The following is a 16,232-nucleotide window of genomic DNA, read 5'->3' on the forward strand; positions in this document are numbered from 1 at the left end:
GTAAGAAATTAATAAGTAATATAATGAAATGTAAAGGTTTCATTATGTATTATGCATCTGTTAAACTATGAATTTTGATTGAAATACTTGTTCCAGACATTCATAAACTCTTGAGGGAGCACGGATAAGCCACATCCGTCAGTCTATGCTTCCCACTCCATATGTTTCATACATTCCATACGTTTACACTTCTGGCAAATGTCACAGATCAAAAACAGCATCTGTCTTCCCCTCTTCCTAATGGAAGGAAGGTTCAAAGGGTCATTATCTGACAAACAGCACGCTCTGATCTCAGACTTGGCTATTAACCTCTGAAAACATGTTGTTCATTCTACATATGCAAACATAAACATGACTGCAGCTGAAAGTTCATTGTGTCCCCTACAAGGTGCGTTTTTGAATGGTTGAAGCTTTGGAAGTGTATATACAGTATTTTACCCCAGAGAGACAGATGTCCATTAACTTTTAAACTAGCATTTAATAGCATTTGAATTGCCAGTAACTCAGCAGCTGGTGGGATTATAATGATATCAGCTAACCTTAATGTGAGAGTATCCTGAGAGTAGCTAAAAATAATGGTCCTTTATCAGCAACTATGGCTCCAAAAAGAACCTTTAGCATCCATGGAAATTTTTCATTGTCCAGAAGGTTCTTTATAGTTGAAAAAGTTGCTTTAGATTAGAAAAATCATTTTGGACTCTACTCTATATTTAAGAGTGGATAATGAAAGTAAGTGGGGTTCAGTGTTGTTTTGGACCCCATTGACTTGGATTGTATGGATGAAAACAGTAGAAACATTCTTTAAAAGATCTTCTTTTGTGTTCCACAGGAGAAAGAAAGTCATAAAAGTTTGGAACGGCATAAGGGTGAGTAAATGATTTTCAATTTTCTATTATGGTGAACTATCCCTTTAAGCATGACGCAAGCTTTGAATATGCTTCAGTCAGCACATTTGACATGCTCTTAAATCAATGTCATTCCGCAAACTCCATCATACAGATTAATACTGTCTCTTCTTTACATTTACATTTAGTCATTTAGCAGACGCTTTTATCCAAAGCGACTTACAAATGAGGACAATAAAAGCAGTCAAAACTAACAAAAGAGCAACAATATAGAAGTGCAAATGACAAGTCTCGGTTAGCCTAACGCAGTACACGTAGCAAGGTGTATATATATATCACACACACACTGATCTGTGACATTTGCCAGAAGTGTAAACGTATGGAATGTATGAAACATATGGAGTGGGAAGCATAGACTGACGGATGTGGCTTATCCGTGCTCCCTCAAGAGTTTATGAATGTCTGGAACAAGTATTTCATAAACTCTTGAGGGAGCACGGATAAGCCACATCCGTCAGTCTATGCTTCCCACTCCATATGTTTCATACATTCCATACGTTTACACTTCTGGCAAATGTCACAGATCAAAAACAGCATCTGTCTTCCCCTCTTCCTAATGGAAGGAAGGTTCAAAGGGTCATTATCTGACAAACAGCACGCTCTGATCTCAGACTTGGCTATTAACCTCTGAAAACATGTTGTTCATTCTACATATGCAAACATAAACATGACTGCAGCTGAAAGTTCATTGTGTCCCCTACAAGGTGCGTTTTTGAATGGTTGAAGCTTTGGAAGTGTATATACAGTATTTTACCCCAGAGAGACAGATGTCCATTAACTTTTAAACTAGCATTTAATAGCATTTGAATTGCCAGTAACTCAGCAGCTGGTGGGATTATAATGATATCAGCTAACCTTAATGTGAGAGTATCCTGAGAGTAGCTAAAAATAATGGTCCTTTATCAGCAACTATGGCTCCAAAAAGAACCTTTAGCATCCATGGAAATTTTTCATTGTCCAGAAGGTTCTTTATAGTTGAAAAAGTTGCTTTAGATTAGAAAAATCATTTTGGACTCTACTCTATATTTAAGAGTGGATAATGAAAGTAAGTGGGGTTCAGTGTTGTTTTGGACCCCATTGACTTGGATTGTATGGATGAAAACAGTAGAAACATTCTTTAAAAGATCTTCTTTTGTGTTCCACAGGAGAAAGAAAGTCATAAAAGTTTGGAACGGCATAAGGGTGAGTAAATGATTTTCAATTTTCTATTATGGTGAACTATCCCTTTAAGCATGACGCAAGCTTTGAATATGCTTCAGTCAGCACATTTGACATGCTCTTAAATCAATGTCATTCCGCAAACTCCATCATACAGATTAATACTGTCTCTTCTTTACATTTACATTTAGTCATTTAGCAGACGCTTTTATCCAAAGCGACTTACAAATGAGGACAATAAAAGCAGTCAAAACTAACAAAAGAGCAACAATATAGAAGTGCAAATGATAAGTCTCTTTTAGCCTAACGCAGTACACGTAGCAAGGTGTATATATATATATATGATGGTCCGTCATCCAACAAGAAATGTCTGTTAGACATGCTGAGATGCGAGCAGCTATCGTCGGATCATCAGGATGGAATGTGAGGTAGAGTTGAGTGTCATTAGCATAGCAGTGATATGAAAAGCCATGTTTCTGAATGACAGAACCTAGTGATGCCATGTAGACAGAGAAGAGAAGTGGTCCAAGTACTGAGCCCTGAGGATATTGATGGTATAATAATGGTAATGGTAACCAATAATGGTAACAATTAATAATGGTAACCAATCTTTAATGGTATACACTATACACTACATTAAACACTATATAAGAGTGGTGCTTTGTCATGCATAACTAAGAAGGTCTTGGGTGGTTGTGACATAGTTACTATATAACAGGGGTGGCGAACTCCGGTCCTGGAGAGCCGCAGTCCTGCAGAGTTCAGCTCTAACCCTAATAAAAACTCACCTGCCTGAAGCTTCCTAGTAACCCTTCAGGCCTTGATTAGCTTGTTCAGGTGTGTTTGATTAGGGTTGAAGCAAAACTCTGCAGGGCTGCGGCTCTCCAGGACCGACGTTTGCCACCCCTGCTATATAAGGTGCTCTGAGTGATTTGTAGTGCATTACTGTATGGTTGCTAGGTGCTGCTGAACCTCCAGCAATGAAAGTCTATGGTTGTGTCCCAAATGAGTGGGGTTCCCAGCAGTGGTTCCCAAACCTAGTCCAGGAGAACCCCCAACAATGCACATTTTAATTCAGTTTTTTTTCTCCCTAATGAAACACGCTTGATTCAACTTATCAGCCCGTTAGTAGACTCCAAAATCTGTGTGTGTCATATAAGAGAGACATATAAAATATGCAGTGTTTTGGGTTCTCCAGGACCAGGATTGGGAACCACTGCTATACACTATGCACTTACAGTATACTATTCACTATGTACTCAAAGTCTAGGGTATGAATAGTATTAGGTTATTTTGTTATCCAACTTCAGAGTCTGAAATTCCCTCCACTACATAAGGAAAGCTTTGACCCATGAATGCATGGTGTCCAACATTCTACACTTTGTTGTTTCAGTTAAATTCTTGTTGGAATTTTCGGTTTGAATATTCTACTCACACTATTTATACTATAAAAGAGTATAGAGAATAAGTACACCAGGGATGGGCAACTCTGAAAGTTGCAGTTTTTGGTCAGTTTGTGTGGTTTTTGATCAACTCTTTCCACGTTTGATTTAATTTATAGCAATAAATTAGTATTGTATGCTATTAAATATTCACTTAGTTATCACCAAAGCGCTCTCTCTCTGTTTTGTTGTATTTTGTTGTAGATCCTGTATCCCTTAACATTTATGTTGGCTCAGAAATCTATCTGAAATAGAATGTGTGTAAAGGTAGCCTGGAAAGTCATTGCTTCATAGGGCAGCAACGGAACAAGTCAGCTGCCTAAGCTTTGAGGCACAGCATTAAAGCTAGGTGAGTTTGATCAGGGTTGAAGCTAAACTCTGCAGCAAAGTTGTCTAGCCATGAAGTATGCGGATTAAGATGCACCTTTTCTTTCACATGTATTTGATTGTTTTCTGTTTCCAAATTATAAATCTGATCACTCAGAAAGATCTAAACAAGATAGCAGAAATAAACACAGTAACATTGAGACTGAGCCTTAGAAGTACGCTTAGAAGTTTTACTTGAGCTAACTCACACAGGGTTAATAGTCTAAGACTCACACAGGGTTAATAGTCCTGTCATGGAATCATAACTGAACCTGAAAGACTAATATGGAGGTTTTACAGACGTTTTACAGACTGACGTTTCTGTCAACCAACACTCACAGTATCACCAGATCTAAACACTGAGGCCTTGAGTTCATGTTGTTGCCTCTCAGTCACCAATGGCATTCTTCATATTATTTCAGTGCTCTTGAAAAATTATGGGTGATTCTGGCAAAGAGAACCTGAGTGTTTTTCCCCTCCAATCCAAAATTGCAGGAATGTCTTTGCTAAATTCATAAATTTGCACAATGATATTTGCAAGTGCGTAATCATCTCAAGTGCAAATGCTCTTTCACTACTGCTGTGAGCTGTTGTGATGACAGCAGATGTGTGTCAAAAAGCAGCTGTCTGATTGACTGCCTGTTAAATTCTAATGTTCTATTTCTTGTTTACGCTTCTGTTAATCCTGCATATGGACTCGGGCTCTGATTGGTAATGTGCTTTCTGGTTAAATATTAGCCTGTTGCGCAGTAATGGGCACTGTGGCTTCTCTGGGGAATTCTTGTGAGTGGAAATGAACATTCTGATGGCATTCAGTGTTTGCTGAGAGATTATGAGGATCACATTCAGCAGCACAAAGCATATATTTTCACAGCTCAGCTTTGGAATGGCTGAGAACATTAAGCCAAGGAAATGGAGCGTGGTTGCAATACCACTTTTTTAGACAGCCAAACACTTTAGTGAATGGAGCACACGGTCATCTGGTGTGTGTGTGGATCTTCACCGAAATAACAACTTTACAAATAGGATAATCAATCATTAACATTAGTCAACTAAATAGTGCACTACAAGTCAAAACGTTTTGATTTTTTTTTCCCCCAGCATGAATGCATTACATTTATTGAAAGAGACAGTAAAGACATTTATAATGTTTATACTTTCTATTCATTAAAGAATCCTGAAAATAATGTTTTATGGTTTCCACAAAAATATTAACATTTCAACATTGAAAATAAGAAATCTTCCTTGAGCACCAAATTAGCATATTCTAATGATTTCTGAAGGATCATGTAACATTGAAGACTGGAGTAATGGCTGCTGAAAATTCACATGAATAAATCACATTTTAAAATATATTCAAAAAGAAAACATTTTAATTTGTAATAACATTTCACAATATTACTGTTTTTACTGTATTTTTGGTCAAATAAATGCAGCCTTGGACAGCATAAAAGACTTTAACATTAAAATATCTTACTGACCCCAAACCATGGAACGGTATCATTAACCAACAATATACAATAATTTTACACCATTTATTAATCAGTTTATATTATTTTTACATATTCTTCTCAGCATTTCAAATTCAAAGTTATATGAATAACACTGAGTAAATGTATCATGACAAACATGAATTAACATTAATCAATGGTATATTTATAAATTGACAATCGACTAAATCAATAAACGTTGTGAAACAAATTGTTGCTCTATATTAACAAATCAAACCTAAAAAAAAGACCACTGAAATCTTTCTCACCATGAAGTATCTCTGCTGGAACAGATGGTCTTTTGTCATTTACAATGATTGCATTGGTCCTTGTTTGTAGTGAAGAGGATATGAAAACGCTGAACACATAAATGCTGGGAAAATAAACTTTATTAGACCACTGCATCCAATTAATCTGTTAAAGTGCAGAATTTGGAGGCTGTATAAAAGAGCTGCCCTCAAAACAGTGAGAGATAAATTTTGTTTTTATTAAATAGTTTATAGGCTAGAACTGCCACAGGAAAAGCAAGCAAAAACAGCAACAGAACAATTTCGAGGCCATTTCTACACAGTGTCTAAAAGAATCACCTGGTCTGATTCACACTCATACTCTGCGAGTGCATGATCTGCAAGCACATGATCTATGATATATCAGGAATACATTGTAGTTCCATTGTTAATGCTTATGTAGATGTAAATGGCTCATGATTCGATTCCACAAAAGATTGAAAACTGAAATTAATGTCACCGCTTGATTTCCAACACATAGCTCATTCATATAAAGTGTATTGCTCATTGAAAAGGCACTTAAGCCTGGTAAACAATAATAAATAATGCCAATTAAATAGCATTAAGTCTGACTGCTCATTTACAAGACTGGCTTACGGTATCATATGGTTAAGAAAGAAAAGTGCAGTGCGGGAAATAATAATAATATCAGCCAACCCAACCATGAAGGACTGTCATAGCAGCTGACACTACATTTTTACACTACACAGCATTATTTAAAATATTATTGTGTGAGAGCATGTGAGTGACTGAATGAAGATGGCTGATAATGATATCAGGCTATCCGACAAAGGCATTACACAAGCTTAATCATGTGAAACACCCCTAGCAGAACCACAAAAAATATTGAGAATGAGGCACTTTGTTCAATATTTGTCAAGATTTAACAGTCAGATCCTGTCTCTACAATTAGTACTTGCAATCTGTCTGATTAGCCTGTTGAGCATGTGAAGTGTCTGATTAATACAGTACGTGTTAACCGCAGGATGTGATTTGAATGTTAATAGGATATTCACCTAAAAAATCATTTGCTCATCCTCATGTCGTTCTGTTTTTCTCCTATGGAACACAAAAGGAGGAAAAATATATTTTTGTCCATATAATGAAAGTCAATGGGGTCCAAAATGATGGAAGCTTGATTCCACCGCAGGATACAAAAATAAAAAAGGTAATTGTGATTTTTTTCACAATTTTGACTTTTTCCCCCCGTCGCAACTAAGGTTATATCTCACAATTTGAACTTTTCTCACAATTCTGGCTTTTTTCCCCCTCAGATTTGCAAGAAAACCGCAATTTGTGAGATATAAACTCACAATTGTGAGAGAAAAAGTTGAGATTGAAAAACTGTAAGATAAAAAGTTGCAATTACCTTTTTTATTCCATGGTGCGGAAAAAAGCCCAAACAAAATTGCAAGATGTAAACACAAAATTGGGAGGTATAAATACAGAATTACAAGAATAAAGTCAGAATTCTGAGTTTATATCTCACAACTACGATGTTTTCAGAATTCTTTTTCTCAGAATTGAAAGAAAAAAAAATCTTAATTTTCAGAGTCGCAATTACCTTTATTTTTTATATCATGGCAGAAACAAGCTTCTATACAAAACAACCTCAATAAATCCCACTAAAGTTTTTTTTTTTTTTTTTTAATGGTATGAAAAAAAAGTCATTGTTCTACAATTTTTGTGTGTTTCACAGAAGAAAGTCATACAGGTTTGGAATGACATGAGGGTGAGGAAACACAAATTATCATTTTTGGATGACCCAAAAATGAAAATTCTGTCATTTACTCAGCCTCAAACCTGTATGACTTTATTTCTTCTGAGGAACGTAACGGAAAATATTCTCCATAATGTTGGTAACCAAACAGTTTTGATTCCCACTGACTTCCATTGTAATTTTTTTCCTTACAATGCAAGTCAATATGAACCAAAATTGTCAACATCGGGATTCTTCAAAACATCATCTTTTGTGTTCCACTGAAGAAATTCAGACAGTTTTGGAATGACATTAGGATGAGTAAACGATGACAGAATTTTCAGTTTTGGTAAAGTATCCCCTTTAAATGTGCTCCAAGATCCTTTGGGTGGACACTTATTTTAAAAGGCATGCTCAAGCATCACGGCAACAGAACCTTCCTGAGATGTGGAACCAATCAGAAGAGGCTGTTTAAAGGACACTGCCTTCATCATACAAGCCCCGCCCTCACAAAGGCAGCAGTAAACCCAGGCGTCGAGCGTCAGTGTAGGGTCTGGGGATGCAGGGGCCGCTGGGATGGATGAGACGATCGAGATAGGTTCAGAGAGATCACTGATGCTCCCCGTTACAGCTCGCCCTTCCAGTAACCACTCGTTACCTGCCGAGAAAAACAACATGGCTTAGTGTGCAGTCAATGGACGATTCCTGTAACGTTTGATATTTCTGGCTGTTTGTTTGGAAGGCATTGGTTCCTGAAGCACCATGTGTCTGGGTGTAAAACAACACATATACATCTGCCAACACAATGAAATATTTCTCTGGCAGTTGATGGGGACTTTCAATATGCATACAAACACAATTTCAGTAGGGAATCATGTGCGTTAGCGGTGAAAGGAAACGCCTTTTGTTAATGGTTCTGCAATGCAGTGTGTACCAAGTGTGTCACTGGCCTTGAATCAAGGGCAGGCTACTAAGACAAGTGCCAGATAGAATTAGGACAGCGTCCAATCAAATGATCCCCAGTGAGACCGAACCAGAGAGGACGTGTGCAAAGACCTACAGGGCTGACCTACGTAAAACATAAGCACAGAGTACAAAACATAAACCGTCAGAAAAATGTTTTTATGACGGCATGTTTACATATTTTTCACATTATATATGTTGATTTATCTTTTGAAAGCTAAAAAAAAAATTCTGTATCAAATGTTATTTTTTAAAAGTACAATCAAATTGTCTTTCAATAAAATAGATGACACTATGTTTGATATTTAGTTATCTAATCATATAACATTAGTTTGTTGTTGATTAAGTGTGCAAATACTTACTAGGGCAATTGTACTACAGTTTAATACATTTATGCAGAACATTTTAATAAATATATCATACAAAAAAAAAAAAGAATTATGCAAATAAATTCTTAATACCTAAAGGCCATTCTCGTTAAATAAAACCTGTTTATGCAACTACATAAGCCTACAATTTTAATAATATAAAATGAAATACATTATATTTAAATTACATAAAAATGATTACAATAATAATACAGCAATATTACAAGAATGTAAAATAAGAGTTTTCTATTTTACTATATTTTAGAATATATAATTAATTCAAAAGACATTCAGCATGATCCTTCAGAATTCATTCTAATATGATGATTTGGTAATCAAGTAGCATTTCATATTATTATCATCAGTGTTTAAAATGTTGTGCTGCTTAATATTTGTGTGGAAACTAAGACATTTATCTGAAATAAAAATCTTTTGTAACAATAAACATCTCTTTTGATCAATTTAATGCATTCTTGCTGAACAAGTTACATTTTTTCTAAAACAAAACAAAACAAAACAAAAATCAAAACAAAAACTTACTGACCACAAACTTCTGAACGGTAGTGAATATAAAATCATAAAAATTGAAGTCACTTTTTTTTTTGTCACTTTTCCCAAGTCTCCATTAATTTCTGACCCTGCTTGCTGATATAACCATTTACATAATGATAATTTTCCAGGGGGTCAAAATACAGGAATTTTAATCTCACACTTGTATTTACATATAACACACAAAACATTTACACTAGTAACTACTACACACGTGAAGCCACCCACAAACAAGCACTCACGGTAATTTGGTGAATAATTACAGTCAGTCAATCAAAGTCAGACAGAACTAGTAGCTGCCGTTTCTGAGAATTTAACGCCCACAGCCGTTCAGGCTTTTCTGGTCCTAATGGGTGTCTTTGTTCTAATTATGCAGAGTAGCCCCCCGGGACTTTTTGTCACCTCAACTACGACCACTTTCGTAAACTAATTAGGTGCTTGTTTATTGGATGGTAAAATGTTCTGGTGCAGAGCGTAGACAAACAATCAGTGTGATGAGCAGAAGTCGTCTCTGGTGACTGGGCTAATTATCAATCATGGAAGATGTGCTTTCGGGTGGGATTGACGTTTTTGTGCAGAAGAACTGAGAGAAGAGACAACAGGAAAGACAAATGTTGCAGCAGACGGACGGAGGGTGAGGCAGAAATGATGATGCTAAAAAAAGAGAGCGAGATAGGAAGGGTAAGATAGAATGAAGGGTTGACCGTGTGTTGGGATGCATAGAGGAATTGTTTATTTATCCTTGGATCATCTCCCAGTATGGCCAGCTGGTCCCTAAAGCCTGCTGAAAATGTGTGAACACGGCAATCCAGCAAACAGAAAACTATAGTTCACCCCACGGAGGAGCCCCAGAGGAATAGTGTACAAGGTGCGAAAAACTGCATGTAAATAAACACACGTTTTACATAATTGGCATTGGGAGCTAGTGAAGATGCTCTTATTGGATACATTTGATTTTGTACCTTCTGCAGATAAGCTCCAGAAACTAGGGGCTTCTTCAGTCAGCTTGGTCCCAGTCGGTAGTGCCAATTTCAGAAAAAGAGTGACTGACTGCCCTGAAGAAACTGTGATTGATGGCATTGTAAGGACTGGGGCTGATTTTGGAAGTTTGGGAAGCTTTCTGACCGCAGGTGTGCTGCTAGTGGCAGTTGTGAGGACAGAATCAACCTCTTGCTGAACAACAATGGGAAACTGGTGCAAAAAGAGAGAGAAAACAATAAGCCAATCGTTAAGAATGACAATTGACAAATGACAACCCACATGTGGGGACTCACCAAAGAGACCGTTTTGGTCTGCAGGTCCAGGACTTTGATGCAATGGTTGTTGGTGTCCGCCACATACAGCAGCTTTCCTCCTTCACCCAGACACAGGCCTCCGGGTTCGTTGAAGCTGGACTCCAGAAAGCCTGGGCCAAGTCCATTCCCAGCCTTTCCTGTGCCTGCACACACCCTGCACTGCTTAGTCTTCGGATCCACCACTTTGATCTGCAACGGAGAAGAAGCTCCTTCATGACCATGGAGTCATTGACCATTGGTAGTGCTTGCCCATTCAAAAACTTGCACCACTTTTTGTGGTTAAAGGAATAGTTCACCCAAAAATGAAAATGTATTCACCCTCAGGTCATCCAAGATGTAGAGCTTGTTCATTCATTGGAACAGATTTGGAGAAATTTAGGATTACATCACTTCCTCACCAATGGATCCTCTGCAGTGAATGGGTGCCGTCAGAATGAGAGTTCAAACAACTGATTAAAAACATCACAGTAATCCACAAGTGATCCACATGCCTCCAGTCCATCAGTTAACGTTTTGTGAAGTAATACTTATCGCTTCTGGCCAAAATATGAGTCCATATTCCATAATAATGCTTCCTCCAGTGAAAAAGTCCATCCCCTGTTGTCCTCACACCTTAAAATCCACCTACATATTTGATTAGAACCATTTTTGGTGCTTTATCTGTGCATATTTCTCTCATGATTCAGACGAGACAACTTTTCTACTGGAGAAAGCAGTAGTATAGATTGTCTCATTCTGATGGCACCCAATCACTGCGGATGATCCATTGGTGAGCAAGTGATGCAATTCTACATTTCTCCAAAACGGTTGTAATGGAAAAAGAAAAAAACTCAACTACATCTTTGATGGCCTGAGGTAGAAGAAAATTCAGTAAATAAGTATGAGAATTTGAAAAAGATCCGCCCCCCCCCACCAAAAAAATTTTGTTTAAATAATAATAATAAAATAGGGTTAATGCTCACAAAAATACGTTTGTCAAATGTTTTCTTTATAAAGTGTATTAAGCTTTCTTTCTTTAAAAAATTACCCTTAGTCTGATTTTATCCAATCCGTTTTTAAATGCTGCTTCAGTGTCAAAATATATACTGGGGCTACAATTTGATTAATTTTTGCAAATAAATCATGAATTCTAATAAATCCTGAAGGCTGTAAGAAATCAGCATTTCTTTTTATGCAACTATATAACTAGACCTAGATATATATATATATTTATATAATATAAAATCACATACATGCATACACATGCATATATAGTAAATACATATAGTGTTGAAAGTTTATTTTAGCTTTAAAATAAAAGTCACTCAATAGGACTTCAGTGCATTCAGTGCAGTGTCTGGTGCAGAAAGACTGACCTTGTGATTGTAAGAATCGGCTACATAGAGGAGGCTGCTGCCCTCATCCCAGGACACTCCTAATGGATGCTGCAGTTTTGCATCTATGCCTTTACCATCAACGTCTCCAAACGCAAAAAGGTTCTGCTCAAGCAAAGAAAAAAACATACTCTTTAAAGGCCATGCATGATTTCTTGACCGCTTACCCATGCGAACAACATTGCGAATGTATAAATGAGCCTTTTCTGTATATTTACTCAATCACAGCGCTGTGGTGGTCTAATGTACAAAATAAGTCACTGAACATCACAAGGGAAGAAAAAAAAAATCTCATTAATCCCAGTGACCAAATATGGTGAAACCCAATCCATTCTCATTCTCTGCCAGAAGAAAAGAGTCTACTCAAAGGAAATCTAGCAGATCTGAAAAATGTCTCGACTGCTCCAAGGAATGGAGAAAAATAGTTTCTCATTCAAATCACCTAGGTTCATTAAGTGATAAAATTGCTCCACGACTTCATTTATTAAATGTCTCCTTGTATTATAGTAAGCTTTGGGATCTTGTAGTGCCAAACAAACTTGTACAAAAAAGTGCTTTACATTGCATGTAATCAACTGTGATAATTTATGACCCCATAAAAATGAAAATCTCTCCATGTGGTGTTTTTCCTTATGTGAACTGGGCAACAACACACTCCTTCCCTTATAAAGCATGTGCAGGGAAGACAAAGTACTCAGTAGGGAGAGAAATGATCTGATACTCATCAGAAGAAATAAAGGTCTGCCTGACCAAAGAGCAGAGTCCTCACAAGAGAATTTTAACACCTTTAAACTTCTTTCTTGGTATCTGATTGGCTTATAATTCATTGCATTAACCCGGCTAATAATGTATAAAGAACTTTTAACTTGTAAATAGATTAGACTCTTTATACAGGTTTATAAGTGTTAATTTACTTATAAACAGCCTGTTTAAAATTACAACTTTTATAAACTTTTGCTACACAGTGAGCTTTTCACCCATAGTATTGTTGTTTTTTTTGGGGTTAAAAGTGACTTTAATAATATTAATGAAAATGATACCTGAAATAAAACGAAGACTAAATAAATAAAATAAAATATAAATATTACAATAAAAAACTAAATATTACAAATTAAATATTAGATAAAAATAAGAAATTTTGCTTTGGCAGCTAACTGATTTAAATTAAGTTAAAGCACTAAAGTTACAAAAGCTACAATTCTAATCTAAAAACACTGCCAAAAGCATATAGAAAAATCACTAAAATAAAAACTATAAAAATTTAAAAATAAAAGCTAATTCAAAAGATTAATAAATACTGTAATAGTAAACAATACTACAATAACATATCTATTATACTAGATATCATCTGGCATCAATATTATTAAAGCCACTTTATTATATTAAAGTGTTATAGGGGTGCATAAAACAAAAAAAAGGGTGAGAAACACTGATCTTTAACATGTTAAACCAGGGGTCACCAGACTCGGTCCTGGAGGGCCAGTGTCTTGCAGAGTTTAGCTCCAACTTGCCTCAACACACCTGCCTGGATACTCACGTATCCACCTTATTCTTCATGTAAAAATGGGCGTGGCCATTTGTAAGTGATATTGGTCTTGCTTCCGGTTTCATTTGCTTCCAGCTATTTTTAGCTGTACAAAACCACTCGTTTTGCGGCTTGATACTGCAAATAGGTGTATCTTACCATATTATTTTAGTGTATTATCTTAATTATGAACACTGGTTTGTAATGCAAACAGTTTTACCATTTACTGCATGTTGCTATTCTTCTCGTTATTCCCCTATAGCTGCTAATGAACCGGAAGTCTCGCCCATAGGCTTATTCTGAGTTTAGGAATAAGGTGGATACCCAGCAAGACCTTGATTAGCTGGTTCAGGTGTGTTTGATTAGGGTTGCAGCTAAACTCTGCAGGACACCGGCCCTCCAGGACCAAGTTTGATGACCCCTGTGTTAAACTGTTCAGACCTGTAAACATGGCAGGTAGGGCTTACCAGAGGGTCTCTTTCTCCCCCCACCACATGTTTGACTGCTCCATCCTTCAGTGAAAGGCTACGAATGGTGCTGCTCTCACTGTCAGCGATAAAGAGACACTCCCAGGGCTCAGTCGGGGCAAGAGCCAGGCCTGATGGCTGGGCCAGACCCGCTTTATGAGGGTACACGTTATTTCTGTTCTCCTCATTCCCACTGCCCGCAAAGCGCACACATGTTCCTTTTTTGCTGTCGCTGGAAAAGGCATTAGATAAAGATGGTTAAGTCTGATTACAATGATTATATGGAACAGTTACTGCTCTTAATTTGGCTGACTCTAAAACAAAAGCCGGAATTGTGACAAAATAACTGCAATTAGGATCTAATAGCATGTAAGAGCAAAAAAAGTATCTGGCACATGGTGCCAGAAAGTCTTGAGATTATTATATTTAATAAAGTATTTTTTCCCCCGCATGTTAAAGCTGTTACCAGTGCTTGCTATGGCTCTAAAAACATCAAGAGAAATGTTACATTTGTGAACAACACACCAAGTTAAAGAGTTCATTTTGTATCAGGACGATCAGAACGATTTCCGCCAACAGTGAACTGTGTGGCTGCCCAGAAAATGACATCACTTGGGCAGTCCCGTGGCCTCTTTATTTGAACGCTGCCTTGACTGTACAGAACTAACATGAGGAGAACACAGGGAGAAGAGCTCACCTCCCTTTGGGAAGCTTCCCGTCCTCCAGGAAGAGAGCCCAGATCTGATGCGTTCCTGCCATGGCTATGCACACTATATCACCACCTGCATAAACACAAACACACGCTATCAAATAGTAAACAGCTTACATGTTTACAACATATTGATGTTGATTATCTTGCTAAAAATAAGAACTAATTCTTAGTCAAGTACACATTAAATGAGTAAACTCGCATAACCTTCAGATCACATTTTATCCTTTCGGGCTGCATAATGATCATTTTACTAGATCTCACCAATGCATGCATGGTCATTCCACATTGTAAATGAGACTGCTTATATTCATATAAAGTAACATATGTTATCTGATGTAGGCATCTGATTTAAATGGATAGTTCACCCAAAAATTCTGTCATTAATTACTCACCCTCATGTCGTTCCAAACCCGTAAGACCTTCGTTCATCTTCGGAACACAAATTAGGATATTTTTGATGAATTACGAGAGCTCTCTGACCCTCCCATAGACAGCAAGGATCCTAACACAATCAAGGTCCAGAAACGTAGCAAGGACATCATTAAAATAATCCATGTGACATCAGTGGTTTAACCGTAATTTTACAAAGCTACGAGAATGCTTTTTGTGCGCAAAGAAAACAAAAATAACGACTTTATTCAACAATTTGTTTCCTGCGCGTCACCCTATAGCGCCATTTTGGAGAGTATCACATACGTAAACAACATATGCAACGTATGTACACGGATACGTTGTTTATGTTGTTTACGCTTTGATCTGAACGTAAACTATGTATCCGCGTACATAGGGTCCCTACCACAGAAATGCAGTAAGAACATCTTTAAAATGGTCCATGTGATATCAGTGGATCAACCGTAATTTTATGAACAAAAAAACAAACAAAACAAACAAAAAAACCCTTTATTCAACAATTCTTCTCCGCATCACCCTGGCACCATTTTGGAAAGTATCACGACGCATGTGTGTGCTTTCCAATGAATGTAAACAAGGTGCAGCATTCTGCGTCAGCAGCATCATGCGCATGTGTTGTTTATGTGCAGGAAAAAGCACGTGCATGCGTCGGGATAATCTCCAAAATGGCACCAGGGTGATGCGGAGAAGAATTGTTGAATAAAGTTGTTATTTTTGTTTTCTTTGCACTCAAAGTATTCTCGTAGCTTCATAAAATTACGGTTGAACCACTGATATCACACGGACCATTTTAACAATGTCCTTACTACGTTGCTGTGCCTTAATCGTGGTAGGACCCTTGCTGTGTATGGGAGGGTCAGAGAGCTCTCAGATTTCATCAAAAATATCTTAATTTGTGTTCCAAAGATGAACGGATGTCTTATTGGGTGAACTATCCCTTTAACTACCTGCCCCACAAATGCATCCCGTTATAACAAAAAAAGTAATAATTCTATATTATACTATATAGACTATTAACTATTATTATTGGTCTGTGGGGAAATTTTTTTTTTTTACCTCAATAATTCACCCTAAAAATGTAGTAAAGGAGAAGTTGATTACAGGACTAATTAATTAAAGGGGTCATATGATGCTGCTAAAAATAACATTATTTTGTGTATTTGGTGTAATGAAATGTGTTTATGCGGTTTAAAGTAAAAAAAAACACATTATTTTCCACATA

At 37.0% G+C, this 16,232-nt stretch overlaps 1 protein-coding gene across 1 annotated transcript in view; it reads right to left on the reverse strand.

Moving 5' to 3' along the window:
• Window positions 1-7,646: 7,646 nt before the first annotated feature.
• The window catches only part of LOC107702418 (NHL repeat-containing protein 2-like), an 18,075-nt gene continuing 9,489 nt past the window's right edge, over window positions 7,647-16,232 (reverse strand). Inside the window, exons 6-11 of the mRNA XM_016504741.1 lie at window positions 14,585-14,669; window positions 13,888-14,119; window positions 11,878-12,000; window positions 10,502-10,711; window positions 10,190-10,418; window positions 7,647-8,005 (exon numbers count right to left, since the gene is read on the reverse strand). Of these exons, the coding sequence (XP_016360227.1) occupies window positions 7,749-8,005; window positions 10,190-10,418; window positions 10,502-10,711; window positions 11,878-12,000; window positions 13,888-14,119; window positions 14,585-14,669 (1,136 nt within the window). The 3' untranslated portion in view covers window positions 7,647-7,748. The remainder of the gene's footprint in view (window positions 8,006-10,189; window positions 10,419-10,501; window positions 10,712-11,877; window positions 12,001-13,887; window positions 14,120-14,584; window positions 14,670-16,232) is intronic.

Source organism: Sinocyclocheilus anshuiensis, unplaced genomic scaffold, assembly GCF_001515605.1.
Source record: "Sinocyclocheilus anshuiensis isolate Anshui unplaced genomic scaffold, SAMN03320099.WGS_v1.1 scaffold190, whole genome shotgun sequence".
Lineage (NCBI taxonomy): Eukaryota > Metazoa > Chordata > Actinopteri > Cypriniformes > Cyprinidae > Sinocyclocheilus > Sinocyclocheilus anshuiensis.